General features: G+C 46.2%; 1 protein-coding gene across 1 annotated transcript in view; it reads right to left on the bottom strand.

Annotated features, from left to right (window-relative positions):
* The window catches only part of trub1 (TruB pseudouridine (psi) synthase family member 1), a 70,326-nt gene that overhangs the window by 38,481 nt on the left and 7,409 nt on the right, over positions 1-24,436 (bottom strand). The window contains exons 2-3 of the mRNA XM_072479457.1: positions 23,290-23,385; positions 14,493-14,548 (exon numbers count right to left, since the gene is read on the bottom strand). Coding sequence (XP_072335558.1) covers positions 14,493-14,548; positions 23,290-23,385 — 152 coding nt within the window. The remainder of the gene's footprint in view (positions 1-14,492; positions 14,549-23,289; positions 23,386-24,436) is intronic.

Raw genomic sequence — 24,436 nt, 5'->3', positions numbered from 1 at the left:
GGAAGCTAACAAGCCTACAGTCAGCAAGTATATTATAAGATTTTGATTAGAAAACCTGAACAAGAATTCACTTTTATTACTGAGAGGTGACTTGAAGGAAGAAGTTAATGAACAAAAAGTGTAGATATAATTTTTTACCCAACATAAAAAGCCAACAGTTGATATGTCAAAGCTGTAAAAGGCTTTTACTGCTCAGCTAGATGAGCATATATCATTTCCACAGGTCACTGATTCTTTCCTAACCCAGGGCATAAATCCAGGCCCAATTTCCCTGGAAGAATTAATACAGTAACACATGATTGCTACAATAAATATTCACTTATGCAAAACAGATCAACTATGTTGGATGCAGAGGGAGAATGGGAGCAAAGGTACTCCTTAATAATCAATAAATGCAAATTTCCATTTATAAATACATATATAGCTGTCTAGACATTAAAAAAAGCAATATTCTAGCAACCCAGCAGTTACAAAATCGCAGATGTATTTTATGTTCAACCCTTGATTAGATGCAGACTACTATCACAGCTGTATTTTATGTTCAACCCCTCATTAGATGCAGACTACGAAGATTTAGACATTATGAAATGGATTCAGAATTTTAGGCAAACCAAGAATAGCAGTAACTAAAATAAAAACAAAAAATGTTGGAAAAGCTCAGCAGGTCTGGCAACATCGGTGGAGAGATACACACTTCGAGCCGCATGTCTCTTCTTCAGAGTTCTGAAGAATCCGTACTACGCATGTGAAGGGGGCCAGAGGTTGAAAATCAGGACTTGGAACTGAAGATGAAGTTTAGTTGGATATTGTTAAAATAAATAAGTTCAAAATAACGCATGCATACTTCCCAGCACACTTGGGTGTCCTTCGTGACACACCAATTGGGAACCACTGCAGTAGCGCATGAGATCCACCCAATGGCATCAGTGGATGAACGTGTCATCCAGTTAGCCAAAATGCACTGTCTTCACAAAATTAGATGCTAACAACAGTTGCTTTTGGACAAAGAATCCAGACTGCTAGCTACTTTTATCACCCCATTTGGTCGTTATTGGTTTAACAGATTACCAGTCAGAATTGTTTCTGCGCCTGGGATATTCCAAGGGACGATGGCCCATAGTGTCCCATAATGTCTGGATTCCTCAGCGTCGCATTTAAGGGGTAGCCCTATGATGTGCTGGGTATCCCACTTAGAAGTTCCCATGTATGGGTTGACCTGTCAATTGTCCAGAAGCACAAACTTCCTCTGGGCAATTGCACTGGGCTGGGAACAATCAGACAGAAGAGATTTAAATCTCTTAACTTTGGGTAGCTCTGCCAGTTTTGCCCTGATGGTTACTCTGAAAAAGAGTTAGAAGAGGGGGTAAAAAAGCTTTTAACTCCAGAGTAACCGGAGAGAAGTTCTCCGATTATGTCATGGAATTAAGGTTTAAAATTGAAACCAACTACAAATCTTTGGTTACTCTTCTTAGTCTAAAGGAAATTGCAAAATCGCCATCTAGAGTTCAATGTTTTCGACTGAGACTTGTGGGATATGATTCAGTTGCCGAGTACATTGAAGAGAAGAACCAGACGGCACAGCAGGAGCATTATCAAGAATACCAGTGAAAAGGAGTCAAACTGAAAGATTTAAATTTTACTGGGGAAGTGGCAACATAAACTTTGCTCCCATTAAACACTTACCAGCTACAGACAAAGTTACAAAAGATTAAGCAAGCACAACAGCAGATGATGAATGCGCCCAAATGTCTGAACAGATGGCCAGCTTGTACTCCGATCAAACCCAGTACTTTGCCAATACTTAGAACAGAGAAAACATCTACGATTGTTGATGATTTCATGGTTTTAACAACAGACTAGTCATCCATAAAACACTTTTGACTTGAAAATCTCCAGAGTATCCATCACGGATACAAGGGAATAGTGAAATGCTGAACAAGGGCCCAGCAGTCAGTCTGGTGGCCAGGCATTAGTCAGTCCACTGAAGTATGCCACAGCACACCCGTTGGGAACCACTGCAGTAGAGCATGTGATCCACCCAATGGCATGTCCTCTGGGCTCAAAACGTTAACTCTTGTTTCTCGCTCCACAGATGCTGCCAGACCTGCTGAATTTTTCCAGAATTTCCTGCTTTTATTTCAGATTACCTGCACCCAGTATTTAGTCAGGTTGGTTGATGAAATGGATTAAAACTCAAAATAAGAGTGTAAGTTATGATTTACTAAAATGAGGATTCATCTGGACCTAACAGATCTCTGACCAGACTTATGCAGAGCAAGTGCAACTCAGATGGCAACCACCGATGAGAAACTGGTAAGCAGCAGACTGAACAACTGAATTTTGGCTTTAGAATTCAGCTTTAATTGACAAACTTTCGGAGTCCTCCATATCAACCAATTAATTCATTCTTAGTTCATCTGGCTACTGAGCAGATCCCCTTCATCTAAAATTACTCCCTAAAAAGTACTGTTCTAACTGAATTTATTAAAAGTCAAAACTAAGAAATCAAAGTCAGATGATGCCATACTCCACCTTCTCAGCATATGGCAGCAACTCCTCCACAATTGCACAATAAAACGAAAACAGTCATCTGCAACCCACACAGCAGTCATATCCACAAGCACAAAGTGCAGACCAGCTGGAGAACAACAGCATCCAAATATATGTTTTTACAAGATAAACTTATGATCTCAAGAACCTCCAATTGTGTATTTTAGCCAATAAATTGTTTTTGAAGTTGGAGGCATTTATCATTCAAGGATACGTAACAGCCAATTTGTTCACGAGATTCGGAAACCAGCAAATCACGAGTCCTGCATGAACACGTGCTTGATTCAAAGACGGTATAGCCAGGGAGCACAGGAACAACCCCACCCTTGTGCAAGTAATGAGACATGCTATGCAGGGACTGATGGCATGGGTTAAAATAATTTAATTGAACTTTAACCATTATATTTAAATGTCCATTCAGTCATATACCATTTACTGACAGAGCAGCATTTAGTTGATGACTTGACCAGAATAACAATGTATTGCAGATTCTCATCATTTAAGTTTAATCATTTAAGACTCGGGTCTGAGGCGTTCAAAACAGGCGACCCTGACCTGTACAAGAAATCTAGGTACGACCTCCGCAAAGCCATCAGGGACGCCAAGAGACACTACCAGACTAAGCTAGAGTCACAGACTAACAACACAGACCCTCGCCGGTTCTGGCAAACCTTAAACAACATAACGGGCTACAAAGCAAAACAGAGTAGAATCTCCAACAACAGCGCACCCCTCTCCCCGTTAAACTCAATGCATTCTATGCTCGATTCGAGCAGAAATCCAACAAACCGCTGTCGGCTGCCCCAGCAGCCTCGGACAAACCCATATCCACCGTCACAGCCTCCAAAATCAGATCAGCCTTTTTGAACGCGAACCCTTGGAAAGCAACAGAATCCTGACAGTCCCTGGTAGAGCACTCAAATCCTGCATGGACCAACTGGCGGCTGTGCTCGCGGACATCTTCAACCTCTCCCTACTCTGTTCAGAGGTTCCCACCTGTTTCAAGAAAATCACCATCATACCGGTGCCAAAGAAGAATCAGACAACATGCCTCAATGACTACCGTCCTGTGGCTTTGACATCTGTCATTATGAAGTGCTTTGAGATGAGACACGTCAACCCCATACTCCCAGAATGCCTTGATCCACTGCAATTCGCATACTGCCACAACCAGTCCACCGCAGACGCCATCTCACTGGCCCTACAATAATTCCTGGAGCATCTGGACAACAAGGGCTCTTAGGTCAGAAGCCTATTCATTGACTACAGCTCCGCCTTCAATACCATAATCCCAGCCAAGATCATATCAAAACTCTAAACCTAGGACTTGGCTCCTCCCTCTGTAACTGGACCCTCGACTTCCTGACCCAGAGACCACAGTCAGTAAGGATAAACAACAACACCTCCTCCACAAAAGTCCTCAATAACGGGACACGCAAGGCTACATACTTAGCCCCCCTGCTATATTCCCTATACACACACGATTGTGTGGCAAAACATAGCTCCAACTCCATCTACAAGTAGTGGATCAGATTTCAAATAACGATAAGTCAGAGTACAGGAGGGAGATAGAGAACCTAGTGCGTGGTATAACGACAACAAACTCTCCCTCAATGTCAGCAAAACTAAGGAGCTGGACATTAACTTCAGGAAGTAAAGTATCGAACACTTCTGTCTGCATCAATGTTGCCGAGATGGAGATGGTTGGCAGCTTCAAATTCCTAGGTGTGCACATCACCAACAATCTGTCCTGGTCCACCCAAGTTGACGCTACGACCAAGAAAGCACAACAGCACCATACTTCCTCAGGAAACTAAGGAAATTTGGCATGCCCACATTGACTCTTACCAATTTTTACAGATGCACCAAAGAAAGCATCCTATCTGGCTGCATCACAGCTGGCAGCTGCTCGGCCCAAGACAGTAAGAAACTACAGAGAGTTGTGAACACAGCCCAGTCCATCACACGTGCCTGCCTCCCTTCCATTGACTCTGTCTACACCTCCTGCTGCCTTGGGAAAGCGGGCAGCACAATCAAAGACCCCTCCCACCCGGGTTATTCTCTCTTCCAACCACTTCCATCGGACAGGAGATACAAAATTCTGAGAACACGCAACAGGATCAAAATCAGCTTCTTCCCTGCTGTTATCATACGCCTGAATGACCCTCTTATGGACGGAACGGATCTCTCCACGCATCTTCTCTATTGAGTAGCACTACACTTCTATGCTTCACCCGATGTCTATGTATTTACATTGAGTAATTATTGATATGTCCTATGTTTTTCATGTATGGAATGATCTGCACGCAGAACAATACTTTTCACTGTACCTTGGTACACATAACAATAATAAGCCAGCAAGCTGAATCGACTGCTGTTCTATGAAGTAATTATTTAAGAGCAATCTACTACTAATGCAATAGTAATAACCTTTTATTGTCACAAATATGAAGTTACTGTGAAAAGCCCCTAGTCGCCACATTCCGGCGCCTGTTCGGGTAAGCTGGTACATAAATTGAACCTGCGCTGCTGGCCTTGTTCTGAATCACAAACCAGCTGTCTAGCCCACTGAGCTAATGTTCCCAAAGATATCCTATTTTCAAAAGAAATTCACAGTAACAAGCTTTATGCACAACTGAAAATGATGTGGGTACGAGTTGTGGGATCAAATGGGGCGGCACGGTTGTTTGTATTGTTGCCTCACAGCGCCTGGGATTCAATACTGAGCGACTGTCTGTGTGGAGTTTGCACGTTCTTCCAGTGTCTGCATGGGTTTCCTCCGGGTGCTCCGGTTTCCACCCACAGTCCAAAGATGCAGGCTAGGTGTTAAATTGTCCCTTAGTGTCCAAAAGGTAAGGTAGGGATTTGCAGATCATGTGCGGTTGTGGGAATAGGACGGGAGAGTGGGCCTCAGTAGGGTGCTCTTGGGAGGATTGGTGCAGACTCAATGGGCCTCCTTCTGCGCTGTAGGGATTCTATGCATCTACGAAGACTGGTGTTAATGCAAATTTCCTGAGCTTGAAATAGCTTTGCTCCCCATTTAACTGCAGCAAAGCCTGTTGCCAACAGCAAATATCCAGGTTGAGCACTACTACTAAATTTCACACTGAGAAAAATTCCAAAATAAACATATGAAGGAATGCACATCCAAATATGAAGCATGGAGATGCACCAACTAGGAAGCTGGTGAGACTACATCATAAGGATTAAGTGCAAGGTTCAATGACCTAAATAAAACTCCAACGCTAATTTTGATACACAAGGCTAAATTAAGTATTCTATCTGTTTGAAAGCTACAGGTGGTGAACACAAACAGATTCAAATGCATTAAAAATGGCAGCTACCCAAGAATACTCTTTTGATATAGTATTTTTTCCCCCAATTTCAGCTCCTTGTGATTTCTATTTTGAACTTTATTTGACAGAATCTGGAACTCCAACCATCAGGTGGCTAAGAATGAATTGTTTCCAGACAGTCAAGGATTTAAAAAAATATGCTCATCTTTTATTTGATGTTCAGCAGCCGAACAAAAAAGCTGGCATCAAACAATTTTGAAAAACAAATTTGTAACTTTGCAGTGTATTCACAAACATTTTAAGAGATAAAAATGACACATGCACACACACCCATACAAATGGTATTGAATATTGTGCACCAAACAATGCCACTTCTGCCCTTACGTTGCAGGGAAGATCTTGACAAAGTAGCTGAAGATGGTTGGCCCCAAAGCATTCCTTTTCAATTTACAGCTGAATTATAGCAGCTAGAAAAATATCAGAAATCCAACAGAATAAATTATTCAAAACGTGCCCAACTGAATAAATTATTCAAAATGTTGGCCTAAATATGAAAACAGAACGTGCACTAAAAATTCAGAATGCGGGAAGTGGAGGAAAATCTTCAGGGCCAAGGTTATGAAATTTGCACCTCATCTGATGGTGATATTCCTATTTATTTTGGTTAACTTACATCATAAAGAGAGCTAAATTAAAGTCTCTCGTCTCCAATATGCTGTTGCACCACCTACTAGCATTTTGGAAAAGAAAGCATACATACAAATCAAAATTCAAACAAAGTGATGGTGATGATGTGGTCAGAGCTATATTTTGCTTTCAAAAGCAAAAGGCAGTCTTCCTCTCTTTGTGCCTCCCAAGTCCGAAATCACTTGTGGCACATTATAGTGGCTCTATCTGATTATTTCTAACTCAGCACACACCAGGAATCAAATTCCATTTGTACTAACTGCATTTACTATGAGGCAGGGAAGCCCATTTATGTTACTTTTTCCATTGCTTTCTTTAACAGGACACTCCCTCAATTGCAGTCTTTTATCATGGTTCAGTGGTTAATGCTGAGACAACTATCAGATTGATTTACGGACAGGCAAGGCCACCAGCAAATATTAATAATGGTTTGATACATTTTTCCTCTAACCCCCTCGACAGACAAGGGTTCAATTTGAAATGGAGTATGGAAAGACATTGACTATATCAGCACAAAGCCAAGATACAGTAGCTGGCAGCTGAATAAATGTTGGCCTTTATGTCTCAAGTTTTGACCTCACAGCAAAGCTCTGCAGCAGCTCTTTCTTTCAGAAACATCAAAAAAATTAACCCTTCAAGTGTAGAACTTTTGTAATGTATCACAAAAACCCCAACAGCTGTGCTATACATTTTGAAGATTAATTCCTCAGAGGTGTACAGATGTCCTAACATTGAGCCGCCTTGACACATGCTGTAATCTTAAAATTTCAGCAAAATAAATCACTAGTGTATAGGCACTGCATATATTTCCATACAAGATACACTGCGCACCACCAACCCACCCTAATTCTTGCAATACTGATGGCAATTTCATTTTTTTTTTTAAACTGTTCTCAAACCTTTCAATGGTGAAGGTCAGGCTTCTCCCAACCAGAGATTCAAAGCTTTCCCTCTCCCCCATCTAGGGAGCTGCCCTATCAATCACCACACTCCTTCCAACAAATTAAATTTCCCATGCTGCAGAGTGTAGTAGGAGACAGTGGTAGTGGAATGGGGGACCATTGCTGCAGACAGTGAAATAATATATATCTATTAATCCAGTGGATGAGTACTCTACAAAAAGGAATGCTCCATGCAGTCTTCCCTTCTCTATCAGTTATGATTGCATAACAACAAAAGGAAACACAAGATTAGACAATGTTTTACGCACTGCATTTGCTGATCGATTCAGCGCAGTGAATAGGAGGCAGTCATAGCCTATATGAATCACAAGCATCTGGTTCAATGGCGAAAATATATTTCCTCAGGGAAGTTTGTCTTTTTCTGCCTCACAGCAAGTACAGCTGAAAAGGGGAAGGTTAGGAGAGGAATATTTTCAGTAGAAAGTATCCTACTTCTTGAAACTACAGACAAGACAACCACCCCTACCTATGACCAATGACACAAATTTTCCATCTCATTTACAGGAATCCCATGCTTTTATATTTATTAACAAAACTACTATCTGCACCATATATTCCCAAGTCCATGCAGGAAGTGTAGTGCTACGATCCCAGATGATGCTACAACTGGACAGGATGGAACCCTGGCTCAAAAGACTGTAACGTATATATATTTTTTTATGAAATGAAGAGGAATAGTGTCACAAGACCACTAATTACTTTTAACAAGACAAACATATTTGTTGAAGATGAAAAGTCTGATTATTATACAATATTCCTTTACACTTCCCTTACCGTAAAAATCACACATAGATAACATCTTATGCTACAATAGTTTCATTGACAAAGTCCCTTTTAAGTACACAAGAAGACTGTGGTAAGACGCACTCCTCTCTGAACCCAAGTGAATGTCTGTGGAGTTCCCCTCAACCACGCCCCCCCTCTCCTCCTCCCCCACCCAGATGATTCTTATCCTGTGATCAACCTTGTCTCACTGAATTTCAGCTTCCACACGAGTGATTTTAATTTACACTTTCATAAGTCACACTTCCAAATCTTCTTATAAATTACACTTTCATCAAGGTTTCACTTTCAGGTTTTATACCCCTCCCTTAAAGTTTCCTTTGTCTTAAGAGGTTTTTAGGCAAACTCTAACTTCCAGTCACAGACTTCCACAATGATTTCAAATAATGTCTCCCAAATTGGAGTCATTTCTCACAAACCTTCGTACCACTGCAGATATTTTTCTAGATATCGTTCAGGCCTCTCAAGAGCCAATGCTTTTTCAACTCTGAGACTTTACTGAATCTGTTCTGGTTCCCAATTTCCTCTGTCTCATTACCTCCAGACTTCTTGGAAACTTCTCTTCACTTCTCTAGTTTCCTTAATTAACTGGACGTTAGGTTTCGTAAATTACCCCAGAATCCACAAAAACGACACGGCTGAAGCCTACGGAGGGAGAAATTAGATGGCAACAGTTTGTAAATAGAGAAACATAAGAAAAAGCCTTTTTTGCACAGTATAATAAATGAAAACGAACGGCAATGCACATAACTTTGAAAATGCCAATAAAAAGATTTTTTTTTTAAAAATCAATACCGTATTTCTAATGTTTACCAACACAAATATTTTCCTAATAGTTATATTGAGAACTGCCAAGTTGTGGGGTGGAGTGAGGTGTGGAGCAGCATGGTAGAACCCACAATGCTCAATCAAATCACGCAACTTATGAAGTGCCTGTACTCGCAAGGACTGTTGCGCTAGTCAAAAGCTGAGCTCAAAGAAAAGTATACTTTCGTAGTATGGAGTTTGCAAAATTAAAATAAAGACACTAAAGGATAAGCTTTTCAGTGGCAATGGTCATACTGCAACGGATGAAAAGCAAAATCACTGCAAATTAAACTTGAGTGGCTGTATCACATAAATCATAGAAGAATCTCAGAATACTACAGTGCAGAATGTGGTCATTTGCCCATTGAGTCTGCACCAAACCCCTGAAAGAGCGCCGACCTAGGCCCAATCCCCCACCCTATCCTCATAAACCCATCTAACTGTAGGACACTAAATTTAGCATGGCTTAACCTGCACATCTTTGGACATATCGAGACTAACTTGATTGGGTCAGCACCAAAGGAATTCTACCCAAAGCTTTGGGAAGAATTAGGTCACTGCAGCCTCACTGTTAAAAATGAACTGCTTTCTGACAGACAATTGGGCTGTTGGCAATTCTGTCGATATACAAAAGATAGCGTGTGACACATGGCTAGGTAGTATAGTGGGCTAGATTATACTTCGATCTCTGGAGGCTGGATTTAAATTAAGTCAAGGCTGAAGAGGAGATAGAAATCTCCACCTCCAAGTTGTCATAATGGATACAAGGGGCATGGATGGGTTTTGAAGTCTCAGCGTACTGCCTAACCAGTAAGGATTGGCCAGAAGGTGGGTATCAAAATTATAAAGGCAGTTTAACTCCACTGCCATCAAAATGGCCATTGCAAGAGAATAAATTATTCTTGCAGGATACTCGAAAGGAAAGGCTATTGATAGCTCCATTGAATTTTCTGCTTTGTCGGGAATTTAGCTCTTGCACGGTGTCACGGGAAAAATATCCGAATTTAACATTAAAACTACTAAACTTAAAGTGTTAAAATTAACACTTTAAAACTGACATTTTTTAAATGTTTTTTTCGCTATTTTCTTTTTCCATTTTCACAATTTTCATTTCTATTTGATTAAGCATTCCTATTATTCCAATACCTCTGTACATGTCCTCATCCCAGAGTGGAGACTCTATAAATTCTTCATCACAACTGGTTGAAAAACCTGCCTCTAAACCAGAGACATCACACCTTGTGCATCAGTAAAAAGGATTGACTTCTGTTATGAAAATGATTTATGTTTCAATGGATGTCAAGCACTTTACCGGTATGAGACAATTCATTGATGGCCCAGGACAGCAGGTACTGTCGTAATTGATGTTGTTTTGCTGGCAGCACTCCAGTGATTAACATCATGGTGCACTGGCATTAATGTCTAGCTAACAGCGTATCCACTCTAATGGCCTTGGCAGCTAACCAGCATGCAATCCATTTTCTGCTTTGTACAAAATACAGCAGGAGACATTTTTTTTTTGGTCGACATCAAAATAAAGAGTTCTGACTTGTTTTGATGTCTGTATCAAAGAAATATTCAGAAACTGGCCATCAGCCCTAGGCATTTTAAAAATTATGCTGCTCAGTGTGTTGTACGTATGTAACATTGTAATGGCGCAGAATGCAAATATACATACTTGGCACAGAGTTAATTTACACTTTGCTACCAGAACCTACTGTTTATGGCCCTAGCATGTCTACCCACCTTTGTACCTCCCAGTTGCCAGCCCAATCCTTTTCTCTTTTTTGTTTAATTCTGTGGTGTTCCTCTGCACTTGCTGCCTCTATCCTCTGCTGTTTACCATACTTGTTTCACCAGGTTGGCATTTTATTTTTAAGATATGCCTAGTGCTACTCTTCTACACTCCTTACTGAACTAGATGGTGTCCCCTGGCTTGATTGTAATGGTAGAGTGCAGAACCTGCTGGGCATGAGGTTATAGATTGTGCTGGAATACAATTCATCTGCTGATGGCCCATAGCGCCTTGTGGATGCCCAGTTTTGAGCCTTCAGATCGGTTCTGAATCTATGCATTGATCAACATAATGGAGTATATCCTCAGTGTGAAAACAGAGATGAAGTCCCAAGGACTGTGTTATAGTCACTTTTACCAATACCACTGCTGACAGATGGATAGGCAAGGATGAAGTCAAGGAGGTTTGCCCCTCATATTTATTTTCACCACATATTCTAGGCCTAGTCTGACAGCGGTGTCCTCTGATTAAGCCATCTTGGTCAGCAGTGGCGCTATTGAGTGACTTGCAAAGATGGTTCCTACACAGGGTACATTCTATCGCCTAACCGTTCTCAGTGCTTCTTCCAAATGGTGTTCAACATGGAGGGATACAGATTAATCAGCTGGAAGAGGCAGTAGGTTTCCTTGCTCGTGTTTGACATGATGCCACAAGGCTTCAAGGGTCATTACTCCACCACCTTTGGTGGGTCTATTCGGTCAGTCGAACAGAGTCAGGAATGAGTCTAGAATATTTTCTGGTAGCTTCACTGTCATCATTACTGGCACCAGCTCTATTTAGTTAAATAAATTCAAATTCCCAGTGCTGTGGTGAGATTTTAACTCAGGACCCTGGATTACTAATCGAGTAATCTAATCACCATGAAACCATATCCATGCCACTTTTGGATTTTGCTAACTATGCACATACTCTATTTGGTATAATGGGGTAATGGGGAGAGGGAGATGCAAAGACGTGAAAAAGGGGACGTCTAGGAAAGGCCTGAGACTGACAGGGAAGTAAAGCAAAGCAAAGACAACACAAGCTGAGGCAGGGTTTGATGATTTGAGGGAGAATAGAGCTTAATTTGAATCTGCTTGGTGATTAGGATGACAATGGACAAAGGAAAGAATTGGGAAATGAATGAGGGAAGATTGGGAGCAACGGGCTGTTACCTTGGACGAATTCTGAATCAGACAATGGCAAAAGATTAGAGGATGTGGGGAGCGGCAGGTGAGAGTGGATGAACACAAGGCACAGAATGATTGGATATGTTGAGCGGCACTGAATATAGTGAACTCAAAGCGCCATGGAGAGATGCTGACAAGGTAGCATACAGAGAACAAACAGATATTCCAATGAGGCAATGGTTGGAATGACATTAAGACAATCTGACCACATGCATGATTTGGCTTAAAAGTCATCTTGCAACCCCCACTCCAAAAGCAATCCTCTCACCAAGAGTTAGCATTCCAACCCCCCAACACAAGCACTCGACTGAATCCTTCCCAAGGCTAGACACCAGTGTACAAATTTGGCTTGCATCACTGTTTGCTTCTTCCCTGTATCAAAACACCATCGAGAAGGAGAAAATCACAAGACAAGGAAAACAAGGATACAAGAGATGGACAGTGGCGCAGTGGTTAGCACTGCTGCCTCACGGCGCTGAGGTCCCAGGTTCGATCCCGGCTCTGGGTCACTGTCCATGTGGAGTTTGCACATTCTCCTCGTGTTTGCGTGGATTTCGCCCCCCACAACCCAAAGATGTGCAGGGTAGGTGGATTAGCCACACTAAATTGCCCCTTAATTGGAAAAAATTAATTAGGTACTCTAAATTATTTTTTTGAAGTAATGCCAAAGGAGACCCACAATTAATACAGTTAACATCTCTCATCTATCCCAATGATGCATTACTTGAAGATTGTGGCACTTTGAGTCAGAGAAAAGAAATATGGTTCTTTTTAAAAATATATTTGTGATTTAACTCGTTCACTCTTTTTGTACTTTCATTGGCAAATTATTCTGATTGTTCATTAAGTTTGAATTGAATAAATCCTTGCTAATTTCTTCACAGTTTTCAGCATTTTTCATTTCTAACTTACCGGAGATCTGATTTGCTGCTGTTTGATTTGAATAATTCAACCAAAAATGATGGAAAACTGTTCTAAACTAACAGGGACTGTGGGATAGATGAAATATATTAACTGTATTAATGTGGGATAGATGAAAGATGTTAACTGTATTAATTATGGGTCTCCTTTGGCATTACTTAAAAAAAAAGAATTTAGAGTACCCAATTCATTTTTTCCGATTAAGGGACAATTTAGCGCAGCCAACTCACTTAGCCTGCACATCTTTGGGTCGTGGGGGCGAAACCCACACAAACACGGGGAGAATGTGCAAACTCCACACGTTAAGTGACCCAGAGCCGGGATCGAACCTGGGACCTCAGTGCCGTGAGGCAGCAGTGCTAACCACTGTGCCGCCCTCCTTTGGCATTCCTAATTGTGCATCTCTCGTATCCTTGTTTTCCTTGTCTTGTGATTTTTCGCATTCATCGCTTTCTTTAAGGATCTATTCATGGTCAGATGTGGAAGCATTGGAAAGGGTGCAAAGGGGATTTACCAGGATGCTGCCTGGATTGGAGGGTAGGTCTTATGAGGAAATGTTGAGGGAGCTAGGGCTTTTCTCATTGGAGCGAAGGAGGATGAGAGGTGACTTAATTGAGGTGTATAAGATGATGAGAGGGATCATCGACTTTTTCCTCAGGTGGATGTAGCTGTTACAAGGGGGCATAACTATAAGATTCATGGGGGAAGATATAGGAGGGATGTCAGAGGTAGGTTCTTTACTCAGAAAGTGGTTGGGGCATGGAACGCAATCCCAGCTATGATAGTGGAGTCGGACACTTTAGGAACTTTCAAGTGGTTATTGGATATATGGAGTGCACTAGAATGATTGGGAGTAGGTTGATTAGTTTCTGACTAGTTCTATGTTCTCAATGGTGTTTTGATATAGGAAAGAAGCAATCAGTGATGCAAGCCAAATTTGTATTGAAACTTACAGAATACTGCGTGACTTGGATAGATAGGACGTGGAGAGAATGTTTCCACTTGTAGGAAAAACTAGGAGCAGAGGACACAATCTCAGAGTAAAGGGACGATCCTTTAAAACAGAGATAAGGAGGAATTTCTTCAGCCAGAGGGTGGTGAATCTGTGGAACTCTTTGCCGCAGAAGGCTGTGGAGGCCAAATCACTGTGTGTTTTTAAAACAGAGCAAGATAGATTTTTCATCAATAAGGGGATTAGGGTTATGGGGAGAAGGCAGGAGAATGGGGATGAGAAAAATATCACCCATGATTGAATGGAGAAGCAGAGTCGTTGGGCCGAGTGGCCTAATTCTGCTCCTATGTCTTATGGTCTTATGTTTTAATCAAAATGTCAAAAATGTAATTGTGTTTTATTTTAGTCTTTCATAGGATGTGGGCGTCACTGGCAAGGCCAGAATTTGTTGCCCATCTCCGATTGCACTTGAGAAGGTGGTGATGAGCCGTCTTCTTGAACTGCTGCAATCCATGTAGTTATGCCCACAGTGCTGTTAGAATCATTTCCTTATTAAACAATCACACTTACCTTGGAGCAGGACAACATTCCGCTGAGCATTTTGGTCCCTTTGCCAATACCAACCACTGAGTCAAATAAAGAAAAACAGTAATTTTAAAATGTGAAGATAAAAGGAATTGCAGCAAATCAGCAATAAAAACAGGAAAGATTGGGATTGCGGTGCAGCACGTTAATCAAGAGACAGGTCTCAGGGTTATAGTGCATAAATAAATCTATGAGGCCATCAGCACAGGGCTCAGCTGCTGTTCACAGAATGATGAAGTACAATCAAAAGAGGTTGTATTGTCACTGCATAACTCATTGTCAGACATCAGCTGGACTACTCTGTGCAGCTCTGGGAATAATCAAAGAAAATATATTGCTCTAATGCTCATAACAAGATAAGAAGAAACATCGGGCTCGATTCTCCCCCAAAATTTTGAAGTTCATTTGTGGTGGGTTTTTCACGGATTTTCAAGCCGGTGGGTTCCTCACCGCTATTCAATGGTACTTAGTTATTTTTGGGGGCCCTTGGGAGTTTCTCGCTTGTTTAGTCCACACTTGGAATTATTTTTAGCACTGGGGAGCTGAACTCAGAGATCGCGCCGCCATTTTCAAAGGGTGCCTCGATCTCCAAGTGAGTTTATGGCTCCCCAAAACCCCCACCCGTGGGCAATATCACCCCCCACACACATGAACAGTACCCCATATCCCCCAAGTGAGGACACTCCGCTATGGGGTCCCCTGGGGATCCCTCCTCTTCAGCAACCATCAACCCCCCCCCCCACCAAGCCCACTCACAGCACCCCCTCCCATCATCCCCCCCCCCCCCAACCTCCCAGTACCCCCTACTTACCTGCTCTGCACACCCCCGCTCCTCAAACCCCACCTCCACCATACTTCCATGGACCTGGACCCTTGGTAGTGCCATCCTAGCACCTGGACACCCTTGCACTGCCACCCTGGCACCCAGGCAGTGCTCCTGCCAGCTTGGCAGTGCCAGGGTGGCAGCTGGGAAGTGCAAAGGCACCCACGCTCCAGGGGGCGACCCTGCCCTGTCCTTGACCACCCAGGGGTCTCTGATGGCCCAGGAGATCCCCCCCGGTGCCGTTCTGCCTGGTCCACGGTTTTGTGGACCAGTGCTGATTGGGGCCCAGCTGCAGCCTCGCTGTGGAGGCCAGTGGACCCCGCGATGCCAGTGGATACCGGGTAAGTTCGCTGAAGCCGGCTGTGCTATTTGTTCCCACCCCTTGTGGGCAGGATTCTGACTCCGACTTGGGTGAATCCCGCAACGCGTGAAAACTTGCGGGAAGCCCACGAGAGGGCTCTCCCAAGATTCACCGGCCGTACTACGCCTGAGCGCAATGCAGGGCGGGATTCGCCAGTCGCTGGGCCTGTGCGACCGGAGAATCCCACCCGAGGTAAATGGACTTTTCTATTGGCTGCATCTCGCCTCTGGTGATCTTGCGGCATGCGAGGCGGAAGAATCCAGTTCGCGGTCATTGGACCACGCCCATAGAAAATGTCCATATCTGAAATTTAAGCAGAGAACAAACAGGCTATACTCAAGCAAATTCCCTTTAAGGTGCATATGTACATGAATCTTAAACAAACTACATCCATGCAACAAATTCGCTGCTTGAAGGTGAGGGGCTCATTGGTTCAACATGAAAAGATCTCAGAAATGAACTTGCATTTTAATGAAGGAAAAACAAAGAGAACGTTTTCTAGGTCATTATGTAAATGTAGGCCAAATATTTGAACTTACATAAATATAAAACAACGAGTACAAATCTGACTATCTTCAGCCAAAGTGCAGGCTAGGTGAAGATTTTATTTCAATTGAATACCATCGACTGATGTGGTCCGGCCTATTTTTTATACAGTGGATTCAAAAATCAGTCATACCAGTGGCACATGAATAACTGCCTGCCCATTTAAACCCAAAGTTCCTAAAGGCTTTCTCAGTCACGTCTCAATCTAAAGGGGGCAGCACAGTGTCGCAGTGGTTCGCACTGCTGCCTCAGGAGCGCCGAGGACCCGGGTTCGATCCCGGCCCCGGGGCACTGTCCGTGTGGAGTTTGCACATTCTCCCAGTGTCAGCGTGGGTCTCACCCCCACAACCCAAAAAGATGTGCAGTGTAAGTGAACTAGCCACACCAAATTGCCCCTCAATTGGAAAAAAAAGAATTGGGTACTCTAAATTTATTTTTAAAAACATTTCCATCCAAATAGCGAAGTAAGAAAATATTTTGAACTTCAGCTGCTTTCCGCTTTTCATTGGTGACGGGAATCATCAGCTGATTGCACAATGAGCTGGCATTCTGCTGCCCTCACCAGCATTGTTTAAAATTGGTTAAAATGGACTTCCGGTTGCGGCTATGCGGAGCTAAGTCGCACATTCGGTGGCTTCCACAAAAACGGACTTTAGGGCTCTTTTCAGGGCCCCCAACGGCACTTTTTCGATATTTCCCAGTGTGGGAAGGAGTCTACAACAGCACCCCGTCAGTATATGGCTTCAACTAGGAGCGGGGCGACAAAAAAGGTGGTGGTGGACCCGAAGAACGTGCGAGGGAAGAAGGACAAAATAGCGGCGGGCGGAGACCCAGCAGCGTGGATGCAGTGGGTGGAAGAGCAGCAGGAGGGTATCCAGCGCTGCTTCAGAGAGATTAAAACGGACCTGCTAGAGCCGATGAAGGCGTCTATTGATAAGCTGCTGGAGACACAGGCGGCCCAGGGGGTGGTGATCCGCGAGGCTCGACAAAAGATCTCTGACAATGAGGACAAGATCTTAGGCCTGGCGGTAAAGGTGGAGGCGCACGAGCCGCTCCACAAGAAATAGCAGGATCGGTTCGAGGAGATGGAGAATCGGTCGAGGCGGAAGAATCTGCGGATTCTGGGCCTCCCAGAGGGGCTGGAGGGGCCGGACGTGGGGGCCTATGTGGTCACCATGTTGAACTCGCTGATGGGAGCGGGGTCCTTCCAGGGGCACCTGGAGCTGGAAGGGGCCCATAGAGTGCTGGCGAGGAGGCCCAAGGAGCCTCCGCGGGAGGTGCTGGTGAGGTTCCATCGGTTCGTCAAGCGGGAGTGTGTGCTCTGGTGGGCCAAGAAGGAGAGGAGCAGCAGGTGGGAGAACGCGGAGGTTCGGATATACCAGGATTGGAGTGCGAAAGTGGCGAAGAGGAGGGCCGGGTACAATCGAGCGAAGGCGGTGCTGCACAGGAAGGGGGTGAAGTTTGGCCTGTTGCAGCCTACGTGACTGTGGATTACCTACAAGGACCGGCACCATTAAGAACAAAGAACAAAGAAATGTACAGCACAGGAACAGGCCCTTCGGCCCTCCAAGCCCGTGCCGACCATGCTGCCCGACTAAACTACAATCTTCTACACTTCCTGGGTCCGTATCCCTCTATTCCCATCCTATTCATGTATTTGTCAAGATGCCCCTTAAATGTCACTATCGTCCCTGCTTCCACCACCTCCTTCGGTAGCGAGTTCCAGGCACCCACTACCCTCTGCGTAAAAAACTTGCCTCGTACATCTATTCTAAACCTTGCCCCTCTCATCTTAAACCTATGCCCCCTAGTAATTGACCCCTCTACCCCAGGTAAAAGCCTCTGACTATCCACTCTGTCTATGCCCCTCATAATTTTGTAGACCTCTATCAGGTCGCCCCTCAACCTCCTTCGTTATTTTGAGTCTCCGGAGGAGGCGTGGGCCTTTGTTCAGGCCGAGAAGTTGGACATAGACTGAGGGTCGGGATGGGCGATTGGGGACTGCGGTTGACATGTTATGTTTATTTTTGTTTCGAGGGAGGGGACCTTTGTATTGCTCCAGGTTTCTTTTTCTCTGTGTTTTTCTCTTTTTGGTCAGTGAGGGTGGCTGGGGCGGGTTGGGCACTGTTTTGGTTGAGTTGGTCGGGGTGGGGGGGCTCTTGGAGGTGAGATGGGGCCCCGCGGGGGAGGGGGAGGCCCAAGTCAGGGGTGAGGGGACCGGGCCTGTAAAAGGAGCTGCGTCAGAGGTGGCGGGGCCTGGTAGGCGGAAAGCGCGGGCTTTTTCCCGTGCTGAAGACTGGAGGGGGCGGGGCCGGGGCGGGGAAGCGAGGGTTGTTTCCCGTGCTCAGAACGGAAGGGGGAGAGCCTATGGATGGGGACAGGAGAGGACGGTGTGCCACACAATGAGAGGAGTCGAGGGAGAGGCGGGAGTGGCCAGGGTCAGCAGGAATCAGCTGACTTGCGAAAGTGCAATGGGGGGAGTAAATCAGCTAAGATGGGTCCTAGCCTTTGGGGGGGGGGGGGGAAGAAATCGAGTTGCTGCTGCTATGGTCAAGGAGGAGCTGGAGCGAGTGGGGGGTGGTCGAGACGGGGATATGCCTCTGTGGGGAACAGGCGGGTGTGGGCGCGTGGGTGGCCGAGGAGGGGTTATGGCTAGTCGGCGGGGGAGGGGGGCGGGTAGCCCCCTGATCCGGCTGATGACGTGGAATGTAAGGGGAATGAATGGGCCGGTTAAGCGGGCCCGCGTGTTCGCGCACCTGAAGGGGCTCAAGGCGGATGTGGTTATGCTCCAGGAGACACACCTGAAGGTGGCAGACCAGGTAAGATTGAAGAAAGGGTGGATAGGTCAGGTGTTTCACTCGGGGCTGGATGCCAAAAATCGAAGGGTGGCGATCTTGGTGGGAAAGGTGTCGTTTGAGGCGTCGAGCATTGTGGTAGATAATGGTGGTAGGTACATAATGGTAAGTGGTAAGTTGCAGGGAGAGAGGGTGGTACTGGTCAATGTGGCAGCACGGTAGCATTGTGGATAGCACAATTGCTTCACAGCTCCAGGGTCCCAGGTTCGATTCCGGCTTGGGTCACTGTCTGTGCGGAGTCTGCACATCCTCCCCGTGTGTGCGTGGCTTTCCTCCGGGTGCTCCGGTTTCCTCCCACAATCCAAAAGATGTGCAGGTTAGATGGATTGGCCATGATAAATTGCCCTTAGTAGGGTTGCTGGGTTATGGGGATAGGGCGGAAGGGTTGACCTTGGGTAGGGTGCTCTTTCCAAGAGCCGGTACAGACTCGACGGGCCGAATGGCCTCCTTCTGCACTGTAAATTCTATGATAATCTATGTGCATGCCCCGAACTGGAACGATGCGGGTTTTATGCGGCGTATGTTGGGTCGGATCCCAGACTTGGAAGTGGGGGGCCTGATAATGGGGGGAGACTTTAACACGGTGCTGGATCCGGCACTGGATCGCTCCAGGTCTAGGACGGGTAGGAAGCCGGCGGCGGCTAGAGTGCTGAGGGGGTTTATGGACCAGATGGGAGGGGTGGACCCTTGGAGATTTGCAAGGCCGGGGGCTAGGGAATTTTCATTCTTCTCAAATGTCCATAAGGCTTATTCCCGAATCGACTTTTTCATTTTGAGTAGGGAGCTGATAGCGAGAGTAGAGGATACTGAGTATTCGGCAATAGCCATTTCGGACCACGCCCCGCATTGGGTGGACTTGGAGATGGGGCCAGCGCCGCTGTGGCGCTTGGAGGTGGGGCTGTTGGCAGACGAGGAGGTGAGCGAGCAGGTCCGAGGAAGTAAAGAGAGGTACTTGGAGACCAACGACAACGGGGAGGTCCGAGTGGGGATGGTATGGGAGGCACTGAAGGCGGTGGTGAGGGGAGAGCTGATCTCCATTAGGGCCCACAAGGAGCGGAGGGAGTGGGGTGAGAGGGAGAGGCTGGTGGGGGAGATGGTGAGGGTAGACAGGAGGTATGCGGAGGAGCCCGAGGAAGAGGCGTAGCCTCCAGGCCGAATTTGACCTGGTGACCACCAGGAAGGCGGAGATGCAGTGGAGGAAGGCCCAGGGGGCGACTTACGAGTATGGGGAAAAGGCAAGCCGGATGCTGGCGCATCAGCTTCGGAAGCGGGACGCAGCTAGGGAGATCGGGGGAGTTAAGGACAGGGGAGGGAATGGGGTGCGGAGTGGAGTTGGCACCAATGGGGTCTTCAGGAACTTCTACGAGGAATTGTACCGATCCGAGCCCCCACGGGAGGAGGGAGGGAGGGAGGGATGGACCAATTCCTAGACCAATTGAGGTTTCCAAAGGTGGAAGAGAGACTGGTGGCGGGATTGGGGGCCCCGATTGGGCTGGAGGAGCTGATCAATGGGATAGGAAGCATGCACGCGGGGAAGGTACCGGGGCCGGACGGTTTCCCGGTTGAATTTTATTAAAAATATATGGACCTGTTGGGCCCACTGTTAGTTAGGACCTTCAATGAGGCAAGGGAGGGGGGGGTTTGCCCCCGACGATGTCCCAGGCACTGATTTCCTTGATCCTGAAGCGGGACAAGGATCCCCTGCAGTGTGGGTCTTACAGACTGATTTCCTTGCTGAATGTAGATGCCAAGGTGCTGGCGAAGGTCTTAGCCACGAGGATTGAGGGCCGCAGATCATCCATGAAGACCAGGCGGGGTTTGTGAAGGCAGTTGAATGCGAATGTGCGGAGGCTTTTGAACGTTATCATGATGCCAGCGAGGGAGGGGGAGGCGGAGATAGTGGTGGCGATGGACGCTGAGAAAGCCTTCGATAGGGTAGAGTGGGGGTACCTGTGGAAGGTGCTGAAGAGGTTTGGGTTTGGGGAGGGATTTGTCAGGTGGGTTAGGCTGTTGTATGAGGTCCCGATGGCGAGTGTGGTCACAAACAGGAGGAGGTCCGAGTACTTTCGGTTGCACCGAGGGACGAGGCACTGGCGATTGAACCCCTGGCTATGGCACTGAGGGAGTCAAGGAACTGGAGGGGGTTGGTGCGTGGTGGGGAGGAGCATAGGGTGTCACTTTATGCGGACGACCTGCTGCTGTATGTGGCGGACCCGGTGGGAGGAATGCCGGAGGTAATGAGGATTCTTAGGGAATTCGGGGACTTTTCGGGGTACAAGCTCAACATGGGGAAGAGCGAGTTGTTCGTAGTTCATCCAGGGGACCAGGAGAGGGGGATTGGCGAGCTCCCACTAAAAAAGGCGGAGAGGAGCTTCAGGTATTTGGGAGTCCAGGTGGCCAGGAGCTGGGGGGCCCTGCATAGGCTTAATTTTACAAGGCTGGTGGAGCAAATGGAGGAGGAGTTCAAGAGGTGGAACGCGTTGCCGCTGTCCTTGGCGGGTAGGGTGCAGTCAATCAAAATGACGGTGCTCCCAAGGTTTTTGTTCCTGTTCCAGTGCCTCCCCGTGTGTATCCCAAAGGCTTTTTTCAGGCAGGTTAACAGGAGTATAATGGGGTTTGTGTGGGCGGGAGGGACTCCGAGGGTGAGAAGGGTGTTCCTGGAGCGGAGTAGAGATAGGGGGGGGACTGGCGCTGCCCAACCTCGGTGGCTACTACTGGGCCGCCAATGCGATGATGGTACGCAAGTGGGTGATAGAGGGGGATGCATGGAAGAGGCTGGAGACGGCGTCTTGTGTGGGTACTGGCAACGGCGCCGCTGCCGCTCCCTCCAAGAAGGTATACCACGAGCCCGGTGGTGGTGGTGGCCCTCAAAATTTGGGGGCAGTGGAGGCGGCATAGGGGGAAAGTTGGGGCCTCGGCATGGACCCCATTACAGGGGAACCACCGGTTCGCCCCAGGAAGAACAGGTGGAGGGTTTTCGGGGTGGCACAGGGCAGGGATACGAATGTTGGGGGACCTGTTTGTGGACGGGAAGTTTGCGAGCTTGGGTGAGCTGGAGGAGAAGTATGGGCTCCCCCCCGGGGAACACCTTCAGGTAATTACAGGTAAGGGCGTTTGCCAGACGACAGGTGGTGGAATTCCCGCGGCTATGGCCACACACAGTACAGGACTGGCTGCTCTCGGAGGGGTTGGTGGGAGTGCGGAAGATCTCGGAAACTTACCAGGTGATGCAGGAGGAGGAGGAGGCCTCGGTGGTGGAGGTAAAACGTAAGTGGGAGGAGGAGTTGGGAGGGGAAATTGAGGAAGGGACGTGGGCAGATGCCCTGGGGAGGGTGAACTCTTCTTCATTGTGCGCGAGGCTCAGCCTCATACAGTTTAAGGTGCTGCACAGGGCACACATGACCGGGACAAGGATGAGACGTTTTTTTGGGGGTGAGGACAGGTGTGTTAGGTGCTCAGGGAGCCTAGCAAATCACACCCATATGTTCTGGGCATGCCCAGCGCTGGAAGAATTTTGGAAGGGCGTAGCGAGGACGGTGTCGAGGGTGGTAGGATCCAGGGTCAAACCGGGCTGGGGGCTCGCAATATTTGGGGTGGCAGAGGAGCCGGGAGTGCAGGAGGCGAAAGAGGCCGGAATTTTGGCCTTTGCGTCCCTGGTAGCCCGGCGAAGGATTCTTCTTCAGTGGAAGGATGCGAGACCCCCAAGCGTGGAATCCTGGATCAACTTATTAAGTTGGAGAGAGTGAAATTCGCCTTGAGAGAGTCTGTACAAGGGTTCTTTCGGCGGTGGGGTTACTTTATTTTTTGTTTTTGTTATTTACACTGGAAGGTCTGAGGGGGTGTATATACTTGCTGTATTAAGTCGGGGTGTTAATGTTAATTTATTATCTATGTGCAGGGGGGAGGGGGGTATGGAGGGTTGCTTTTCGGGACTGTGTTTTGTACTTAACCCTGTTGGGTTCCTTTTTCATTTTGTTATTGATATTTTATGAAAACCTTTAATAAAAATTATTTTTTTTTAAAATTGGTTAAAATGCTGAAAAGCAAAGTAAACACATGTTGACCGCAAATTACTGTCCTCTCTCGTAATGTTCAACTCCTGGTACCGGAAGAAGACAGTGGACACTGACAAACAGTGCCCAAGAAATCAAATATAAATAGCTAAATGTTTATCCATTGCTACAAAGTACTTCTTACCAAGCACTCCTGACGCTGCACTGTCAAGGGTTCCTCCGTGTCCCAGCTTGAGAGCTTGTCTCTTTCTCTTCTTTGGATGTTGCTTGATGCCAGCCTCTGTTGAGCAGTAAAACTAAAACGTCAGGCTACACATTATGATACTGTGGCGTTTTAAGATTTATTGTACATCTTTTTAAAATATTTTGAAAATACCACAATAGTGTTTTGTTCTACCCATTTGTTAGAATGGACTTGCTGCCACGCATGCTTGGCTGCATCTTTGGAGAAAGCCTACCATCAACATCTCAACGTCCCGACCATCATCATCTCAACGTCCTGACCTTCATCATCTCAATATCCCGAGAATGAGCATTGAAAAAAAAATAGTCTTGGAGATGTATAGGATACGGGTTTTCTACAGCCTACTTATTTCATCAATTATTTAGCCATCCATCACCAGATTGAAAGGTGCTGTCAAAAGAGCCTTGGCAAGTTGCTGCACTGTATCTTGTCCACCTTGGAGATGTTCATTGCCTGGCATTTGTGTGGCGGAATGCTATTTGCCATTTATCAGCTAAAGTCTGAATCTAGTCCAGGTTTTGTTGCAAGCGAGCATGGACTGCTTCATTTTCTGAGGACGACATGCTGTGCAATCATCAGCGAAAATCCCCACTTCTGACTTTATGTTGGAGAAAAACTCATTGATGAAGCAACTAAAGATGATTGGGCCTAGGACTCTACTCTGAGGAACTCCTGCAGCAATGACCTGGGAGTGAAATGATCTGCCTCAAAGAACCATAACCATCTTCCTTTGTGCGAAGTATGGCTCTCTGGTGTGGAATACCTCCTTTTCCTCTCTACACCCTTTGGCATTGTCAACTATCTTCCTCCAACACCCTGTGCCTCTTGCCTAACTCAGTCCAACTCCCCACACTTGGTTCCACTCTTAACGTATTCAATCATAGCCAGAACATCAGCAGTAATGGTTTCTCTTCCTGCTCCTACATAAATCTCCCAAAAACCTGCCCTCGCCCCCCCCTTCTTCTTTGATTACGTGCTGCTCCTTAGTGACTCAATCTGAAGATATGGGATTAGACTCCATTTGTATGCTGACAATACCCAGTTCTCTTGCTACCTTTCTTAAAACTGACCCAAAACCAAGATTTTG

Source organism: Scyliorhinus torazame, chromosome 16 (assembly GCF_047496885.1).
Source record: "Scyliorhinus torazame isolate Kashiwa2021f chromosome 16, sScyTor2.1, whole genome shotgun sequence".
NCBI classification, from domain to species: domain Eukaryota; kingdom Metazoa; phylum Chordata; class Chondrichthyes; order Carcharhiniformes; family Scyliorhinidae; genus Scyliorhinus; species Scyliorhinus torazame.
Note: the sequence above shows the minus strand (reverse complement) of the source record. Positions and strands in the feature narration are given on the sequence as shown.